A 17,716-nucleotide genomic window follows, 5' to 3' on the forward strand; every position below is an offset into this window, starting at 1 on the left:
CGGTGTACGCATTCGTCAGAACTCACCTCATGATATACTTAAGATTTGTGCATTTCATTGTATGTAAATTCTATCCAAAAAGAAAAAGAAATCTGTAAGTAAATATTGAAGCCTACGTAGTAATATGCAGGCAGAAGCACTGGGGATGAGGGCGGAAGAATACCGAGCTCTGCAACTTACTTTGAAACAAGATGAGTTGATGGATGGACAGAGGGACAGGTAGATACTTAATAAATCAAGTAGGTAGCATGTTAATTGTAAAATCTAGGTGGTGGGTATATGAGTGTTCACTGTAAAGTTCTTTCAACTGTTTAGAATGTTTGAAGTTTTTTCATAATAAAATGGATTTAAAAGGTAATTGCAGTGCTCACCCTGGGTGTATACACCTGCACCTATTCTCGAGATGCCCGTAAAGTTCTTGCCCCTCAGAAGGCTCGATGAAAGAGGGGCTTCGGGGAGTGAGTAACAGAGCCGAGAGGACCACTAACAGCACCAGTCCGTGAAAATGGACTCGCTGGAGCTGTGTTTCTTTATTCGAAATCATACGGTTTTACTGAACCGGGCTTTGAGCCCTTCTGTCTCTGCTCCTGGTGGGTAAGGGTGGTGTGTGGTGCTCTGAGCCTAGGACTGCTCTCTCGGAAGGTGGGAAGATGCCCCCGTATCCATTCCTCCGTGGGAGCAGATTCGCTCCCACACGCCGGGGCGGGTGATTCCGGAGGGCCGAGCGGGGCTGTGCGCGCGGGCGGGGGCAAGATGTGTCTGGAGGGGGCAGAGCGCCCTCTCCCGGTCCCGGAGGGCCCACGCGGACCGGCTGAGCGTCCCACCAGCCGATTCTGTATCCACTCCCCTGATCTGCGCGCCCTGATGGGAGCACCACAGCCCCGGGGTTGGCCCTCCGAGCGGTGAGCGCTGGGCCTGTGCCGGCGGAGACCAGCGCTAGAGGCGGTCCCGCATGCAAGGAGGCGGGCGACGGGGTGGAGTCGCCGCAGCTGGCAGCCCCACAGCTCCACCTGTTGCAGCGTCGGAGCGCGCCCGCCTAAGGCAGAGCGCAGCGCGGACCTGTGCTCCCCACGCCGGCCGGCAGGGCAGGGCCGCGGCTGCAAGGAGAGCCGGGAACAGTCCCGACGGAGCGGCGCGGAGAGGGCGCTTCTCGGAAGGTGAGATCTGACAGCGGCAGCGGCGCCAGCGTCCCCTACAAGGCGGGGTCTCGGGGAGGGGGGCCGGCGGTTTGCTGGAGAGCCTTGCTGCTGGTCTGCATGAGGTGGGGGATGCCTTCGCGGAGCCCGCGTCCGAGCAAAACTCTAGAAGGCACTAGGCAGCCAAGCCTGGGTGGAAGAGATGGAACTCTCCAAGGTCAAGGTCTCCTGGCCTCGGGGCCCTTGCAGCCCCGAGTCTTTGGCTTCCTCTCCTGAAGCGGGGCTGGCCCGCTGTGCGCGCTTGGTCGGGCGGAGCCTACTAATAGCTGCAGAGGACGCCCCTGCGCAGGACCCAGAGACCGAGGGCGCTCTAGCATGGGCAAGGCGAAGGAGGCTGCCAGGGAGAGATGCCCCTAACTTCCTTCGCTCCCTGTTCCAACCTCCCTTTCTGGTCTCCCCTCTCCAGCCCGTCCGCCCAATGGATGCGCAGCGTTGGGGCCCGGCGGGGAGGTCGGAGCCCTAGGACGCAGCTCGGTACAGCCCCTCTCTCCGTGCGCCTGCCCTGGACCCGCTCCACCCCTAAGCCCTGGCAGCAGATTTGGTGACTCGGGAAGCCACAGGCTCAGCGCGACACCACGACCACAACTAGGACGCACCACCGTGGATCTACCTGGGGAGGCACCTACAAGGCCAACCGACTGACACCCGCGTCCTAGCCGTCGGCGGCCTGAGAAACGACAGCCAAGGGAATCAATACCCCGGGGCTCCGCTTACCGGCCGACTTCCGGACCCCCTCGACCTTCTCTTCGGGGCAACTCGAGTTCGCTCGAGCTTGCCCCGAAGACGCGCCACGCCCCCTCCCCTATCTGAGCCGGACTGGAAGCCCGGGTGGAAACGGCGCCCGCATCCCAGCGCCAAGCAGGCGTGGACTCTGCTGCCGCTTCCCGGGACCTTCAGCGTTAAGGAGAACTCCGAGGAGAGCGTGGGGAGTGGCGGGGAACGGCGGCAACAAAGCGGATTTGAAACTACAAGTCAGGGCGGACGTGGGGAGCTGGAGCCTCAGAAGCGACCTAGGCGGCGGCCAGGGGTGCCTCGCGGCCTTCGGAGCCTCGCGGCCTGCGGGAGCGCCTGGCGGTTATGGGCAAGCCGGCGGTGGGGCTCCCAGGAGCCGGCTGAGCGCCAAGCCCTTATTTCCCGGGGGCATGGGGCTGGGTGCTGCCCCTCGGGACCCGACCATGGCCAGCCGGAGTTTCAGCTGGGGCTCAGGCCACCTGAACGAGGACAACGCTCGTTTCCTGCTGCTGGCCGCGCTCATCGTGCTCTACCTGCTGGGCGGCGCCGCAGTCTTCTCTGCGCTGGAGCTGGCGCACGAGCGCCAGGCCAAGCAACGCTGGGAGGAGCGCCTGGCCAACTTCAGCCGCTGCCACAACCTGAGCCGCGACGAGCTGCGCGGCTTCCTCCGCCACTACGAGGAGGCCACTCGGGCCGGCATCCGCGTGGATAACGCCCGCCCGCGCTGGGACTTCGCAGGCGCCTTCTACTTCGTGGGCACCGTCGTGTCCACCATAGGTAAGTGTCCTGGCCGGACTCGCTCACAACCCCCGGGCGGCCTACACTTCCTCTGGGGGGCAGGACCGACCCTCTCAGCCTTTCATCCATCTGGGCGCCCAGCCCGACTCCACCGACGTGCGCTGTCGCCTGATCAACTGGTGGTATTGCCTCCCCGCTGCTCAAATGTGGTCCACGCTCAGGCAGCGTCAGCGTCACCCGGCAGCTTGTTAGAAATGCAGTCTCAGTCCCCTCTCCAGACCTGCTGAGTCAGAATCTGCATGTTAACAAAGCCCCCAAAGGATTGGAATTATCCTTAAATTGGAGACGCTCTGCTCTGGGAGATTTTCAGTCTAATGTAGGAGACGGGCTAGAGTTCATGGGGAGGAAAGCTTTTACAGATGATAGGGACAGGAAACTGAACATTACTGAGTCAGTCGGAGGGGAAGTGCAGAATTGAAAAGATTCTGCCCTTGACTTCACACTTAGTGAGAAAAAATCAAGAACAGATTGGAAGTGAGCAAGCAAAAGTGTCAATGAGAGTTCGAAGGATGGAAAATTTCCCACCAGGAACAACCAGGGAAGTGACCTTTGGGCTGAAGTAATTGGTGTTAGGCATAACTTGGGTTTGAGAACTGGAAGCGCGTTGAGTTCTGGAGTAGGAGAGAATCGCACTCGGGCCCCCTGAGCTGGCTGGAGTGGTGGAAGGAAGACTAGGAAGGTTTGCTGGTTAATGGGATGGAGGGGGAGGACCTTCACTGACAGACTAAACAGCTGGAACTTATCTAAAGGCACCTGGGAGCCGTTGAAAATTTTTTAGCAAAGATGTAGCATAGCTACAATCAGTTGTGTTTATTTCCCAGCAGAAGGAAAATGATGGGGGGGGGGGGTCTTTGCACCACATCCCTAAAAATCGTTCATCCCTGAAGAATCATCAAGTGATTCATGGGGGCTGGGGAAGATGCTGTAGAAATAAATTTTGAGGGAAGGGAAAAAGAGAGCTGGAGCAGGGGAGGGAGCTTGGAAAAGCCTCACAGAGAGGAAGTGGCATCCAAACTGCACAAAAGGCTCGCAGTTACAAACAGCCCAGGGTGGTGCACGTGCAGAGCGTTCTGTAGTTGCGGCCCCTGTGCACTCTAGAAGAGCTCCCTGGTGAGGTGGGGTGACAAGTTGAGGCTCCCACACATGGCTGTGCTACATAGGCATTCTGCCGGGAGAAGCAGCACAAAGGAAGAGATTGGTGTCAAGAAACACTTCCCGGCCGGGGCGGTGGCTCATGCCTATAATGCCAGCACTTTGGGAGGCCGAGGTGGGTGGATCTCGAGGTCAAGAGATCGAGACCATGCTGGTCAACAAGGTGAAACCCCATCTCTACTAAAAATACAAAAGTTAGCTGGGCATGGTGGTGCGCGCCTGTAGTCCCAGCTACTTGGGAGGCTGAGACAGAAGAATTGCTTGAACCCAGAAGGCGGAGGTTGTGGTGAGCCGAGATTATGCCATTTCACTCCAGTCTGGATAACAACAGCGAAACTCCATCTCAAAAAAAAAAAAAAAAAAGAAAAGAAAAGAAAAGAAACACTTCCCATGGCTAGTCCAGGAATGCAGGGCTTTGGCTGGTGCATAGGAGATGAGGCAGAGGACCAGCATGATTAGGGACACAAAGGCTGTATCTGAAGTGCCTGGCTCCCAGCCCCGATCCCATCCCATCCCAGATTGCACTACCCATCAGCAGGCCATGATGGCACCACTGTAACTGGGTATCAGGCAGGAAATCTCTCACAGCAGACCAGAATGGGCCCAAGATTGGTGAAGGAGGAATAAAACCCACATTCTCCCCAGAGCCCACATTCTCTGCTGGACTCTTAGCCATGTTCCACAAGCCCCTCATCACATCACCTCCCACGTTGCAGAAGACAGTTCCAGAATCTCCACATAGGCAAGACTTGGGGTGAACAAACTGATTAGGAGGTGTCACTTTGGAAGTGACCTTGAATCTACTGTGTTTGCATAGCAAGTACAGGATTGTTTTCGATTGAATGGTTACTTGGGATGGTTTCGATGGGAGCTTTGAGGGCTGAGTCATCCTTGCCACCATCAAAAACCATCTCTTGGTGCTCCCAGTGGGCACAGAGGCAGGAAGGAGCATGTAATGCCCATATCATGTAGCAGGAACTGAGAGTGGCATAGGTAGTTGGCCATATAGGAACATAGGCTTTGGGGGTATGAATATAACGTGTGGCCTAGTGGAGTGGAGTCTGGAGTAGGAGCTTTTGGTCCTGCCGCTGTATCCTGGGCAAGCCTCTTAACTATTCTGAGACCCATACTTTTCTCATCTGAGCTATCTACAGAGTGCCCACCTTGGTATCTGGCATATCAGCTATTTGGTAAATATTGGTCCTGCCCTTCTGCTCCCTCCCTCTACCTAAGCCTGCCCTTGTTAGAGCGTTCTTGTGAGGGACAATGAGCTCATGTAAGTGCGTGCCTGTTAAAAGGTAAAAAACATTACGTGCGGGCTGATTTTCGTTTCTCATTTATAACATTTCCTTTTGAATTGTTTGATTAATTGTTGTAATAATGGCACTGGCTACCCTTATCAGGCCCATATTAGGCACATACTGTGTGATTATTGTGTGAATATGCAATGCAGCTCATTGCTGTTACGTTTACACTTCATTTCAGCCAGCACAACTCCATGAGGTAGGCATAATAATCCCCCGTTACAGATGAAAAAACTAAAGCTTCAGGTTTTTTGTAAAATAAAGTATAAAGAAGAAAAAAATCAAGTTATATGCAGTAATATCATCCAAATTAACCATTGTTGATGTTTTGGTCCATTTTCTTCTAGTCTTCTTTTCCCTCTGCATATACATGTATACATATGTGTTTTTAAAAATTAGAATTATAGCCAGGTGCGGTGGCTCATGCCTGTAATCCCAGCACTTTGGGAGGCCCAGGCAGGCAGATCACCTGAGGTGGAGAGTTCAAGATTAGCCTGACCAACTTGGAGAAATCCCGTCTCTACTAAAAATACAAAATTAGCCAGGTGTGGTGGCTCATGCCTGTAATCCCAGCTATTTGGGAGGCTGAGGCAGGAGAATCGCTTGAACTCAGGAGGTGGAGATTGCAGTGAGCTGAGATAGTACCACTGCACTCCAGCCTGGGCAACAGAGCAAGACTTCGTCTCAAAAAATATATAGAGAGGCCGGGCGCGGTGGCTCAAGCCTGTAATCCCAGCACTTTGGGAGGCTGAGGCAGGTGGATCATGAGGTCAAGAGCTCGAGACCATCCTGGTCAACATGGCGAAACCCCGTCTCTACTAAAAATACAAAAAATTAGCTGGGCATGGTGGCGTGTGCCTGTAATGCCAGCTACTCAGGAGGCTGAGGCAGGAGAATTGCCTGAACCCAGGAGGCGGAGGTTGCGGTGAGCCGAGATCACGTCATTGCACTCCAGCCTGGGTAACAAGAGCGAAACTCCGTCTCAAAAAAAAAAAAAAAAAAAAAAAATATATATATATATATATATATATATATATATAATTGTATTCTATAAACCACTTATATCTTGCATTTTTATTGTAACCTTACAGTAAAATAATTATAAAATATAAATAAAACTTCAAAACCAGGGAAAACAAGAACAGAAATATGGAAAGCAAGTGGAGCTAGAAGTTGCTAGAGAGGAACTTTGTCTTAGTTTGGGTTCCCTTAGAAGTGGACCTTGAGCCAAGAATTTGAGTGCAAGCAGTTTATTGGGAGAAGCAAGGGATACCAGTAGGTGCAAGAGGACTTGAATCAGGGAAGGAAAATAAGCTAATCAAGGGTATGCTATTAAGGCAGGCACCATCGTAGGCAACTAGTACCTAATCCCAAGGGGAAGCTTGGAAGCAATGAATGCAAAGCTCCTGACCCAGATATCCCATGCAGGAAAGCTGGGATATTTACACATCCACACCTGTCAGGAATTGGTTAAAAAGCTGTCTGGGGAGGATGAGGAAGGCACACAGGAATGTAATTCCCAGGTACTCTCTCCTTATTTTCTTCCGTGGGCAGCCCAAGGGTAGCCCTCAGGGAAAGATATAGGCTCAGCTGTTGGAAATCAGGCCAGTGTGCCAGGAAATGATAAAAACGATCCCAAGGAATGATGGGGAATCCCATAGAAGGGAGAGAACCAGCAATGACTGTTCAAGCTTCAGATTTGGTTTCATGCTTCATGGCAGAGTCATGACCTGTACTAGAATTCTTAGTATCAGAAAGGAGGAAACATAAACCTTTCCCAGTACCTAATTCTCCTTTTTTTTTGAGACAGAGTCTTGCTCTGTCACCCAGCTGAAGTGCAGTGGCACAATCTTGGCTCACTGCAACCCCTGCCTCCTGGGTTCAAGTGATTCTCCTGCTTCAGCCTTCCAGATAGCTAGGATTGCAGGTGTGTGCCACCATGCCCAGTTAATTTTTATTTTTTGTTTTCTGTTTTAGTAGAGACAGAGTTTTGGCATGTTGGTCAGGCTGGTCTCAAACTCTTGACCTCAAGTGATCCTCTCGTCTCAGCCTTCCAAAGTGCTGGGATTACAGGTGTGAGCCACTTTTTTTTTTTTTTTTTTTGAGGGAATCTCACTCTGTTGCCCAGGCTGCAGTGCAATGGCACGAACTTGGCTCACTGCAACATCCATGCTTCCCGGTTGAAGCAATTCTCCTGCCTCAGCCTCACAAGGTACAAGCCACCACACCCAGCTAATTTTTGTATTTTTAGTAGAGAAACGACTTCACCATGTTGGCCAGGCTGGGCTTGAAATCCTGGCCTCAAGTGTTCCACCTGCCTCCGCCTCCCAAAGTGCTGGGATTACAGGCATGAGCCACCATGCCTGGCCCCAGTACCTAATTCTCAAAAGTATTTTCTCCTTAAGATTATATATAGGAGACATTGTATAGGACAACAGATGATATTCACAAACAATATTTTTCTGGAAAATGCAATTGATGATTTCATGTAGCTATTATCTAATTGAGATAATTTGACTTAAAAGTCAAAGCTTAGAGTGGAAACCAGTTTGCCAGTTTCTCTAAAGGTTAAACATAGAACTACTTTATGACCCAGCAATTCTATTTCTAGGTATATATCAAAAAAAAATTCAGAAATAGGGATTCAAACGGATATTTGTACACCAGCGTTGATAACAGCATTATTTGCAATATCCACACAGCCCATGTGTCCATCAGTGGATGAATGAGTAAACCAAATGTGGGCTACATATAATGGAATGTGATTCAGCCAAAAAAAGGAATGAAATTTTGATATATGCTGCAAATAGATGGACCTTGAAAATAATTATGCTTAGTAAAATAAGCCAGACACAGAAGGACCACTATCGTGTGATTCCACTTACATGAGGTACCTAGAATAGGCAGATTCATAGAAACCAATTAAAATAGAGGTTACTAGGGGCTGAGGCAAGGCCATCAGCGGGAGTCATTGATTAATGGGTACTTTCAGTTTGGGATGCTGAAAACATTTTAGGTATAGATAGTGGTGATTGTTCCATGACATTGCAAATATATTTCATGCTATTGAATTGTATGCTTTTAAATGGTTAAAATGATATATATGTTAAGTATATTTGACTGCAGTAAAGAAAACCTCAGGACAGAGTATTACAGCACAATTCGGAAATGTTGATTCTGAAAAAGGCTGGCGATCAGACATGAAACAGGAATAAATTTAAAGTACTCCATACCTCGTCTCTACAAAGAAATAGAAAAAATTAGCCAGGTGTGGCAGTATAGGCCTGTAGTCTCAGCTACTTGTGGGGCTGAGGTGGGAGGACCTGTTGAGTCCAGGAGGTTGAGGTGGAGGCTGCAGTGAGCCACAATTGTGCCACTGCACCCCAGCCTGGGCAACAGGACAAGACCCTGACTCAGACAAAAAAGAAATGCAGTCTCAGGTCAACCCCAGACCAACAGAATCCAAGTCTACACTTTAACAAAACACCCAGGTAAGCCCTGGGCACGTTAAAGTCTGAGGAATCCAGAGTCTAGAGGGCAAACCGGTGGCCAGGCAGGTATGGCACAGAGGTGAGCTCGCCTGTTGTCTTATGACTTCCTCACCAGCTGGAAGTCAAGTGCACTGAGGGCAGGTTCGTTGCATACCATCCAGATGCAGGGATGTGTCGGGCTCAGGCTGAGAAGGGGATCTGGCTTGCGAGGACCTGAGATGCTCAGACAGAGAGGCTCAGCCTGCCTCCTATGTGACTAGATTCTCAACAGCAGTTTTTATTCATTTTTAGTAAACAGAAATAATTATGCAGGTGCCCTGTTCTGGCCCTGGGTGTGGCCCATGATTGGCTCTGCATGGCTGCACTCGACAAGGCCCGCATGGGATTCTCCCAGTCTCTCATATCTCAAAGGAGTTCTGGAAACTCTTATCCCTAAACTCCTCCCCACGTTTCTCCCAACCATCAGCCCTCTGTCTTCCTGTTCCTCCTGGTCCCTTCTCCCCACACCTCTCTCTGCTCCTTATGATCAGGATTGACTTCACTTCTGCAGCATCATTTAGTTTTCTCTCAGCCTGTTTCCTGGGTTCCCCACAGGAAAGGACAGTCCTGGTAGTTGACCCAGCAAAGCAATGATCTTTTCCCCTTAGAAGCAAGGAGAGAAGAGTGGGGAAAGATGATGATCACTCATACATTAATGACTATACACCTGGGAAACATCTCAGCCATTAGAGGAGGACATTTTCGTGTTCAGACCCAGAAGTACGCTGTCCTGCCAAGGACATTGGAGAAAATCCCCTCATCAGAAGGCATCTCTGTCACAACATGACCCTCCCTTCATCCTCCAGCCTTCTGCCTCTTTCCGGTCAGCGATGTGAATTGCCAGACATTTTACCGGGACCTTCAGCACAGGTCTTCCCTACTGTGTCTTCCCTTGGCCAGAGAGTCATCCATGTAAGCCTAATTAGGTACTCAGGGTTTGTTTTTCCCATTCTCTAATCAGCTCTCCTCTGTCTCTTAACTGATCCCCTCTCCTTGAAAGGGAAACACTATAACCCGTAAACTCAAGGGTCAGACTGTGAATGTAAATGAGTGTAACTTGGGGTGTAGGACAATAGGGAGCAGCAGGGCCTTGTGCCCTGGAGAGAGCAGCCCCAACACAGGCATTCGGATTCTAACGTTGAAACAGCATTGCTCTGGCCAGACGGGTCTGATGGGTTGAGTTCCCCCGGCTGAAGCTTTGATGATGGTGAGCTCTGGGCTTCTTTTCTTTGGGAGGGAGATGGACCCTGTCCTTCCCTGAGCGCTTCGCTCTTCTTGAGCAGTAGTAGCAGAGCTTGCTTTTTATAGTTCACTTAAAGGATGCTTGTTCACCGAGGGTGAACCTTGCATGCTTATTTCTAAAAGGAACTACAGGCAGTTACATTCTCTTAAACTCTTCCAATTTCTGCGACTACATAGGTATCGAAATCCATGAGTATGTACCATTAGCTTTTTCACATTGTTTCCTATATACTTTCTCAAGAATTCCACGTGTTTATATGAATGTGGAATGGTTTAACTGTCCTCAAATAGTTGGACTTGGGGGTTATATGTGATTTTTTTTACTGTTGATTATAATAAAAGCATGAAATTTTGGATTTCACCATGGTTACACATAGGGCACATCTCTGTGTACATTTAGTTTTAACAACAACCCCATAAGGTCAGTACTATTAATATTCTCGTGTTGCAGACAAGGATCCCAAGGCACTGAGAGCTTCTGTGCTCCGTGTGAAGCTACTAGCTGGAAGCAGTGTGGCATCTCCCTTCAGACTTTACACTTTGAACCACCACTTCTTTGCCTTTTCTTCTGTTGGGGTCCTTGTTGTGGAAAGAATTGCCAGTTAAAGAGATCATGACCCCCTCTTTTTTGTGAGATGGGGTCTTGCTCTGTAGTCCAGTCTGGAGTGCAGTGGCACAATCTCAGCTCACTGCAACCTCCGCCTCCTGGGTCCCGGTTTAAGCAATTCTCCTACCTCAGCTTCCCAAGTAGCTGGGATTACAGGCACAAGCTACGATGCCCAGCTAATTTTTGTATTTTTTAGTAGAGACATGGTTTCACCATGTTGGCCAGTCTGGTCTTGAACTCCTGACCTTGTGATCCGCTCTCCTTGGCCTCCTAAAGTGCTGGGATTACAGGTGTGAGCCACCACGCCCAGCCAATCATGACCCCTTTTACAGTGTGGTGGCCTTTAGGTGACCTGGGATAGTCTAAGAAGACAGAAATGATCTGGTTAGCAGAATTGCAGAGGAGGTTGATGATGTCTGCGCCACCATGGGTGCAAGGTTTGGGTAGTGTGCTGCCCACCGCCCGGGAGTCCTCTCAAAGCTGCAACCTCTCTGCCATCACCATGATGAAGGGGCCTGCCCCCAGGACTTTCACCTCTAATTCAGTCATATTTGATCCCGGAAGTCACCTCCTAACTTTGCCTGTTAGTACTTGGCATGTTGGCACCAAGGTTCTCTGTGTCTTGGGTCTTCCCTCCTTTTAAGCAGCTGATGAAGATCTCAAGGAATTGGCCATGCAGATCAACCAGGGCTGTGGTTTTCAAACTGCGCCCCAAGGAGCCCATGAGGTTCGTGGTATTTTAAGGGCTGCCTCAAGGGTCAAGAGGACCCCTCAAGTTTGTTTGTTTTTTTGAGATGAAGCCTGGCTCTGTCGCCCAGGCTGGAATTCAGTGGCACGATCTTGGCTTACTGCAACCTCTGCCTCCTGGGTTCAAGTTATTCTTCTGCCTCAGCCTCCCAAGTAGCTGGGACTACAGGTGCATGCCACCATGCCTGGCTAATATTTGTATTTTTAGTAGAGACAGGGTTTCACTATATTGGCCAGGCTGGTCTTGAACTCCTGACCTCAGGTGATCCACCTACTTCAGCCCCCCAAAGTGCTGAGATTACAGGCGTGAGCCACCATGCCTGGGCTCAAGTTTTTATCTCTATTGTTTATATACATGAACACACACCCACACACACACATTTGATTGATTATTTCAGAGCAGAAGAATTTGATATAAATAGATGTCTAAAATATTTATCCTGTTTAGCCATTTTTTTATTGGCTTAAATTTTTTGAAATGTAGAGATTTTTATAGAGCCAAATACACTCATTTTGACTGGCAGTGTTTTTTCTATAGCTTTTTATAAATTCAGGTCCCCTCCATGGTTGAAATAAAGATTCTTGTATCCATTCTCTGTTTAGCTCTTTAACTCATCACAAATGTTATTTTAAATGATTGCTTTTAAAAAGGTTTTGTGAGGTTGACTATACAATGATGCTTTGACTTATTTCTAAAATTATCACATAGTGATTTGAGAATATGCATTTTGCAGAATTCTCTATTTATTTGTTGTTTCTATATATCCTGGGGTCTGCATTATATTTCAGCTTGTTTTTCTCTTGTGTTTCTGAATTTTAGACCTAAAGGAAACATTATCCACAGCCACACTCCAAACAGAAAACACACCTAAAATAACATTTCATTGTATGTTTTGGGCATATCAATTCAGTGCTATCGCTTTTATCACTTTCATAACTTTTGTTACTATTTTATTATAATAGTAGTGCCTTTCCCTCTGAATGCTTTCTATACTAATGCCTGTTTCAAATCCCAGAGTGATTAACGTGCTGCATCACATTAGCAGATACTTGCTGACTTTTAGAACATCTCTTTAGTTGTCATCTTGAGTCATTTTTATTTTAAATTAACCACTTAACACATTTTTATATTTTTATTGTTTATTTTATATTTTTAAATTTTATTTTCTCTTTTTTCTTTTTTGAGATGGAGTTTCACTCTTGTTGCCCAGGCTGGAGTGCAATGGCGTGATACAGCTCAACGCAACCTCCACTTCCTGCGTTCAAGCGATTCTCTTGCCTCAGCCTCCTGAGTAGCTAAGATTACAGGCATGCGCCACCAGGCCTGGCCAATTTTGTGTTTTTAGTAGAGACAGGGTTTCCCCATGTTGACCAGGCTGGTTTTGAACTCCTGACCTCTGGTTATCTGCCTGCCTGGGCCTCCCAAAGTGCTGTGATTACAGGAGTAAGCCATGGTGCCCGGCCTTTATTTATCTTTGTGGGGAAATCTAATGCACTTATTTTTTTTTTCTTTTTTTTTGAGATAGAGTCTTGCTCTGTTGCCAGGCTGGAGTGCAGTGGCACAGTCTCAGCTCACTGCAATCTCTGCCTCCTGGGTTCAAGCGATTCTTCCACCTCAGCCTCCCGAGTAGCTGGGACCACAGGCATGTGCCACCATGCCCGGCTAATTTTTGTATTGTTAGTAGAGACGGGTTTCACCATGTTGGCCAGGATGGTCTCAATCTCTTGACTTCGTGATCTGCCCACTTCGGCCTCCCAAAGTGCTGGGATTACAGGCGTGAGCCACCGCGCCCAGCCTACTAATGCACTTAAGGTTAGGTTTCATTGGTATTTTCCTCCTTCATCCTGTACTTCAATTCTCTATTTTCATTATGATGGCTTATATGTTCTTTTTGTCATTTAAAATGTGATCAGAATGAATTCATATCTAAACTATCTGAGGATAAACATCATTTCTAACATTATTTTTTATGTTTATAAACAAAATTGAGGCCTCTGTTTCTTCGTGATACTGAAACTTTCAGCTTGGGGTTCACCCATTTCCTCTAAACTTCTTGCCTCCCAAGTCCTTGCTGTATCTTGTTCTCTGGAAATGCTTTTTTAAATTACATTTTTACATCTTGGAATCTACCTTGTATCATCACATCTTTTAACTGAGAGCCCATTGCCTCTTTAACCTCTCTAGTGGTTTATGGACTTTATTTTTATTATTATTATTTTTTTGAGACGAATTCTTGCTGTGTCACCCAGGCTGGAGTGCAGTGGCACAATCTCTGCTCACTGCAACCTCTGCCTCCCAGAAGTGATTCTCCTGCTTCAGCCTCCCGAGTAGCTGGGATTACAGGTGGGTACCACCATGCCTGGCTAATTTTTGTATTTATTTTTATTTTTTTAGTAGAGACAGAGTTTCCCCATGTTGACCAGGCTGGTCTTGAACTCCTGATGTTAGGTGATCTACCCGCCTTAGCCTCCCAAAGTGCTGGGACCACAAGCATGAGCCACCACACCCAACCTAGACTTCTCTTTTTTGATCTCCACATCTTTCTTTCTAGTTTCATTCTTCTCATGCCTCTGGACCTTTAGGCTTTGGTTGAGCATTCTCTTAAACCTCATTGGATATTCTCAAGCTTTGCTTGTGCCTTCAGACAAAAAGTAAAGGGCAAATAATTAACCCTTGAGAGAATGACTTTTCCTATGTGGTCTGAAAATGGTGCCCCATTTAACACTTGTGGAGTTGGAGGAAAGAGGAAATAACCACATTTGTTACCTGTTTCTTCTGTGCTTTCTGTCTGGTGCTTTTCTTACTCTAACTCGGCAGCCATTTTTATTGGTACTTAGGTCTCAAGGTAGCACTGTTCCTTTTTGTTGCCTGTAGTAGTGCTTCTTCTTCCAAATGACAGGCATATGGACTGCAGGTTGTATGGGGCTGCATGAAAGAGGAAACCCCAATACCAATGATTTAAACACATAGAAATTTATTTTTCTCATACAGCTTCTCATACTAAGAAATACAGAGGTCTGTGGTCCAGGGCTGATAAAATAGTCCCACAAGGCCACCAGAGTCCCAGAACCTTCGTCTTCCTGTTCTGCCAGGCTTAGATGGTAGCTCTGTCTCTCTTTTGCTCATAAAACAGAAATTGTAATCACTATCAAGACAGGTAAAGGGAAGGAAAGAGGCAAAAGGTATGTGCCAGCTGAAAAGAGCTTTCTGGGAAAATTCCCTCAACTCATCGGTGCAAACCATGTCAGATTGTCCCCCAACCCCCTATCTGCATGTGAGCTCATTGCTATCTCAAATACAGCTAGGATTTCTTTATTGAGGCAGAAGGGAAGTCAATATTGTGTAGGCAACTAACAGTGTACCTCCTGGAGAAAGAAAATCTTGTCTGAGAATCTTTCTGGAATTGTTTTGGAAAGTACTCTGTTAGTAGTTAATGTCTTGATCAATTGTTTTCCAATCCTGGGAATTGGTGTTTTTTTTTTTTTTTAAAGACGAAGTTTCTCTCTTGTTGCCCAGGCTGAAGTGCAGTGGCGCCATCTTGGCTCACTGCAGCCTCCACCTCCTGAGTTCAAGCAATTCTCCTGCCTCAGTTTCCTGAGTAGCTGGGATTACAGGCACCCACCACTGCACCTGGCTAATTTTTTGTATTTTTAGTAGAGACAGGGTTTCACCATGTTGGCCAGGCTGATCTCGAACTCCTGGCCTCAGGTGATCTGCCTGCTTCGGTCTCCCAAAGTGCTGGGATTACAGGTGTGAGCCACCATGCCCAGCCAATCCTGGAAATTTTTCTTCAAATACTTCCTTAATGATAGTTCAGAGAATCGTTGCATTTTTATCTTGTCCCACTTACTGTTCTCAAGCTGGGTATTGATGTTGTTTAAAGTCTGCTAGGTACTTGGGCTTTGTTTTCATCTACTTGCTTGCTTTGATACTGTGGGTTTGATTCTCCACGTATCTCCCAGCTCACTGACTCTTTTCTCCCTTGTCTGATGGCCGTCCGCTGACAGTGCTTTTAGCAGATGTTATTTCAGCAGCCTGCTGTGTGTCAGGCACTGGCCTGGAGCTCCTCTTGCTCTTCTCCTGCTGCCATCCTCTTTATTATCATGTGGTAGCTCCTGATAGTTCCTTATTGTTCTCTCTCTCTTCTCTCTGAACATGGATTTTCTTCGTTAAATCTTGCCCACTTGTGGGGTTCCTCCCCTTTTCATTCTCTGCCTGTTTAGTATAAGCCACTCCCATTCCCAACAGAATCATGAAACCTTTCTTTAGGGCTCAAAATCTAAAAATTGAACTTAGGCTCCATTCATAGTTTCCCTCAGTAAGGCTTGTCTTATTCCTTATAGCTGCTGATCCTTTTGGCTCCAGATGTTATATATTTGATATTTGGAATAGAGACATGCTATACTTTTTCTCAACCTACCATATTTTGAGAGGACTGAGTTTCTTTAACAGACTGTGGCCCAGTAACAGCAGCTGTATAAAAAAAATGTATAAAAGAGCGGGGCACAGTGGCTCAAGCCTGTAATCCCAGCATTTAGGAGGCCTAGATAGGTGGGTCACCTAAGATCAGGAGTTCGAGACCAGCCTGGCCAGCATGGCAAAACCCCATCCCCACTAAAAATACAGAAATTAGCTGGGCATGGTGGTGCGCACCTGTAATCCCAGATACTCGGGAGGCTGAGGCAGGAGAATCGCTTAAACACAGGAGGCGGAGGTTTCAGTGAACCAAGGTCATGCCACTGCGCTCTAGCCTGGGTGACAGAGCAAGAGTTCATCTCGAAAGAAAAGAAAAGAAAAAGAAAAGTATAAAAGGCATGTTCTGAACACACAGGCATGTAGTTGTGCTAAGTACTCAGCAAAGGCTGAGTCGATTTCACAGGCGGATGGATGACTGAGCTCCCAAAGCCAATAAAGTAACAATCACTCCTTTTTCAATTAAGTAAGAAAATTTTTCCTGGAGGAAATGGCGGCGGGGGGCGCTGTTTGGGAAGAGATGATGACCTGCTCGTTCTCTCAACAGTCCTCTGAGTTACAGAAAGCAAGGCCAAAAAGAGTTGGTAACTTTCCCAAGTCCTCACAGCTGTGTAGGAAGCTTGTTGCTTGGGAATTTTGTTGGCCTTCAATGTTACAAAGCCCAGAAAAGTAGGGAAAGCACACAAGGTTTTTCTCTATCTTATAGAAGAGGTCTGCCCTGCACGTGCTGCCTTTAGGCAGTTCAGAGTTGCTGTGGGGGCTGCACAGAGTCAGCTGGGAGCCAGGCCTCTTCAGCTCGCTGGTATAGCCCTAGTTCTCAGGTTCAGTGTGGCTGCTGGTGTGCTGGCCGTCACATCCACATGCTAGGTAGTAGGATGGAGGAAAGGGAGAGGGAGGGGATGCCCCTTTCCTTTTGAGGCACTGTCTTTGGTCAGTTTCTCTAAGAAAAGAGACTCTGGGCTAAGGATTTGGTAGGAAATGCTTTATCAAGGAAGTGCTCCCAGAAAAATCTAGTACGAATGTGAGGAGTTTGATGAGAAACGGGAAAAGCCAAACACGCGGTTATTTTATGGAGCATAAATTACACCTTAGAAGTTGGCCCTCCTTGAGGCAAAGAAACTGGGTTTATTTGTTTATTTATTTTTGAGATGGAGTCTTACTCTGTCGCCCAGGCTGGAGTGCAATGCCTTGGTCTCGGCTCACTCTAACCTATGCCTCCCTGGTTCAAGCGATTTTCCTTCCTCAGCCTCCGGGATTACAGGCGCCCAACACCACACCTGGCTAATTTTTGTATTTTTAGTAGAGATGGGGTTTCACCGTGCTGGCCAGCTGGTCTTGAACACCTGACCTCATGATCTGCCCTCCTCAGCTTCACAAAGCGCATGAGCCACCACGCCTGGCCCCAGAACTAGGTTTTTATACTCCCACACCAGCCAACCACTGGCTGTGGTTGGTGGGGTAGATGGTCCTACACCACCAGGTTTTGGCTGTGTGCAGTCCCAGGTGCAAGCCATTAGCAGCAGAACCTGCAACAGCTGGGAGCTGGACTCACAAGGCTCGAGGGGCTTAGAGGAATCTGGATGGGGTACAGTGTGTAAGGGACTTCTCAGAAATTCCAGTTACTTCCCCTTATATTTCATTGATCAGAACTTTGTCACATGGCTACAAGAATGGCTAAGAAATGAAGTCTTTATTCCAGCCAATAATATGTCAGAAAACGGTCCCCGGGAACTCAGAAAGATAAAGATCCTGGCTCCTGAAGCCCCTGAGAAGAGCTCTGCGTAGGTCACGTTTCCTTTCTTTCTTTTTTTTTTTTTTTTAAGGTGAATAAATGACTGTCAACCGAGAGTCGTTTCTATTTTTTTCTTCCTTTTGGAGACTTTTACTACCAGGCACCTAATTTCTGTGTTTTGTTTTTACTCATGAGTTGAATA

At 47.8% G+C, this 17,716-nt stretch overlaps 1 protein-coding gene across 1 annotated transcript in view; it reads left to right on the plus strand.

Annotated features, from left to right (window-relative positions):
- The first annotated feature begins 1,020 nt into the window (after positions 1 to 1,020).
- KCNK13 (potassium two pore domain channel subfamily K member 13) overlaps positions 1,021 to 17,716 on the plus strand; it is a 114,805-nt gene continuing 98,109 nt past the window's right edge. Inside the window, exons 1-2 of the mRNA XM_003734054.6 lie at positions 1,021 to 1,157; positions 1,603 to 2,705. Of these exons, the coding sequence (XP_003734102.2) occupies positions 2,339 to 2,705 (367 nt within the window). The 5' untranslated portion in view covers positions 1,021 to 1,157; positions 1,603 to 2,338. The remainder of the gene's footprint in view (positions 1,158 to 1,602; positions 2,706 to 17,716) is intronic.

The sequence above is a fragment of the Callithrix jacchus genome, chromosome 8, assembly GCF_049354715.1.
Source record: "Callithrix jacchus isolate 240 chromosome 8, calJac240_pri, whole genome shotgun sequence".
NCBI lineage: Eukaryota > Metazoa > Chordata > Mammalia > Primates > Cebidae > Callithrix > Callithrix jacchus.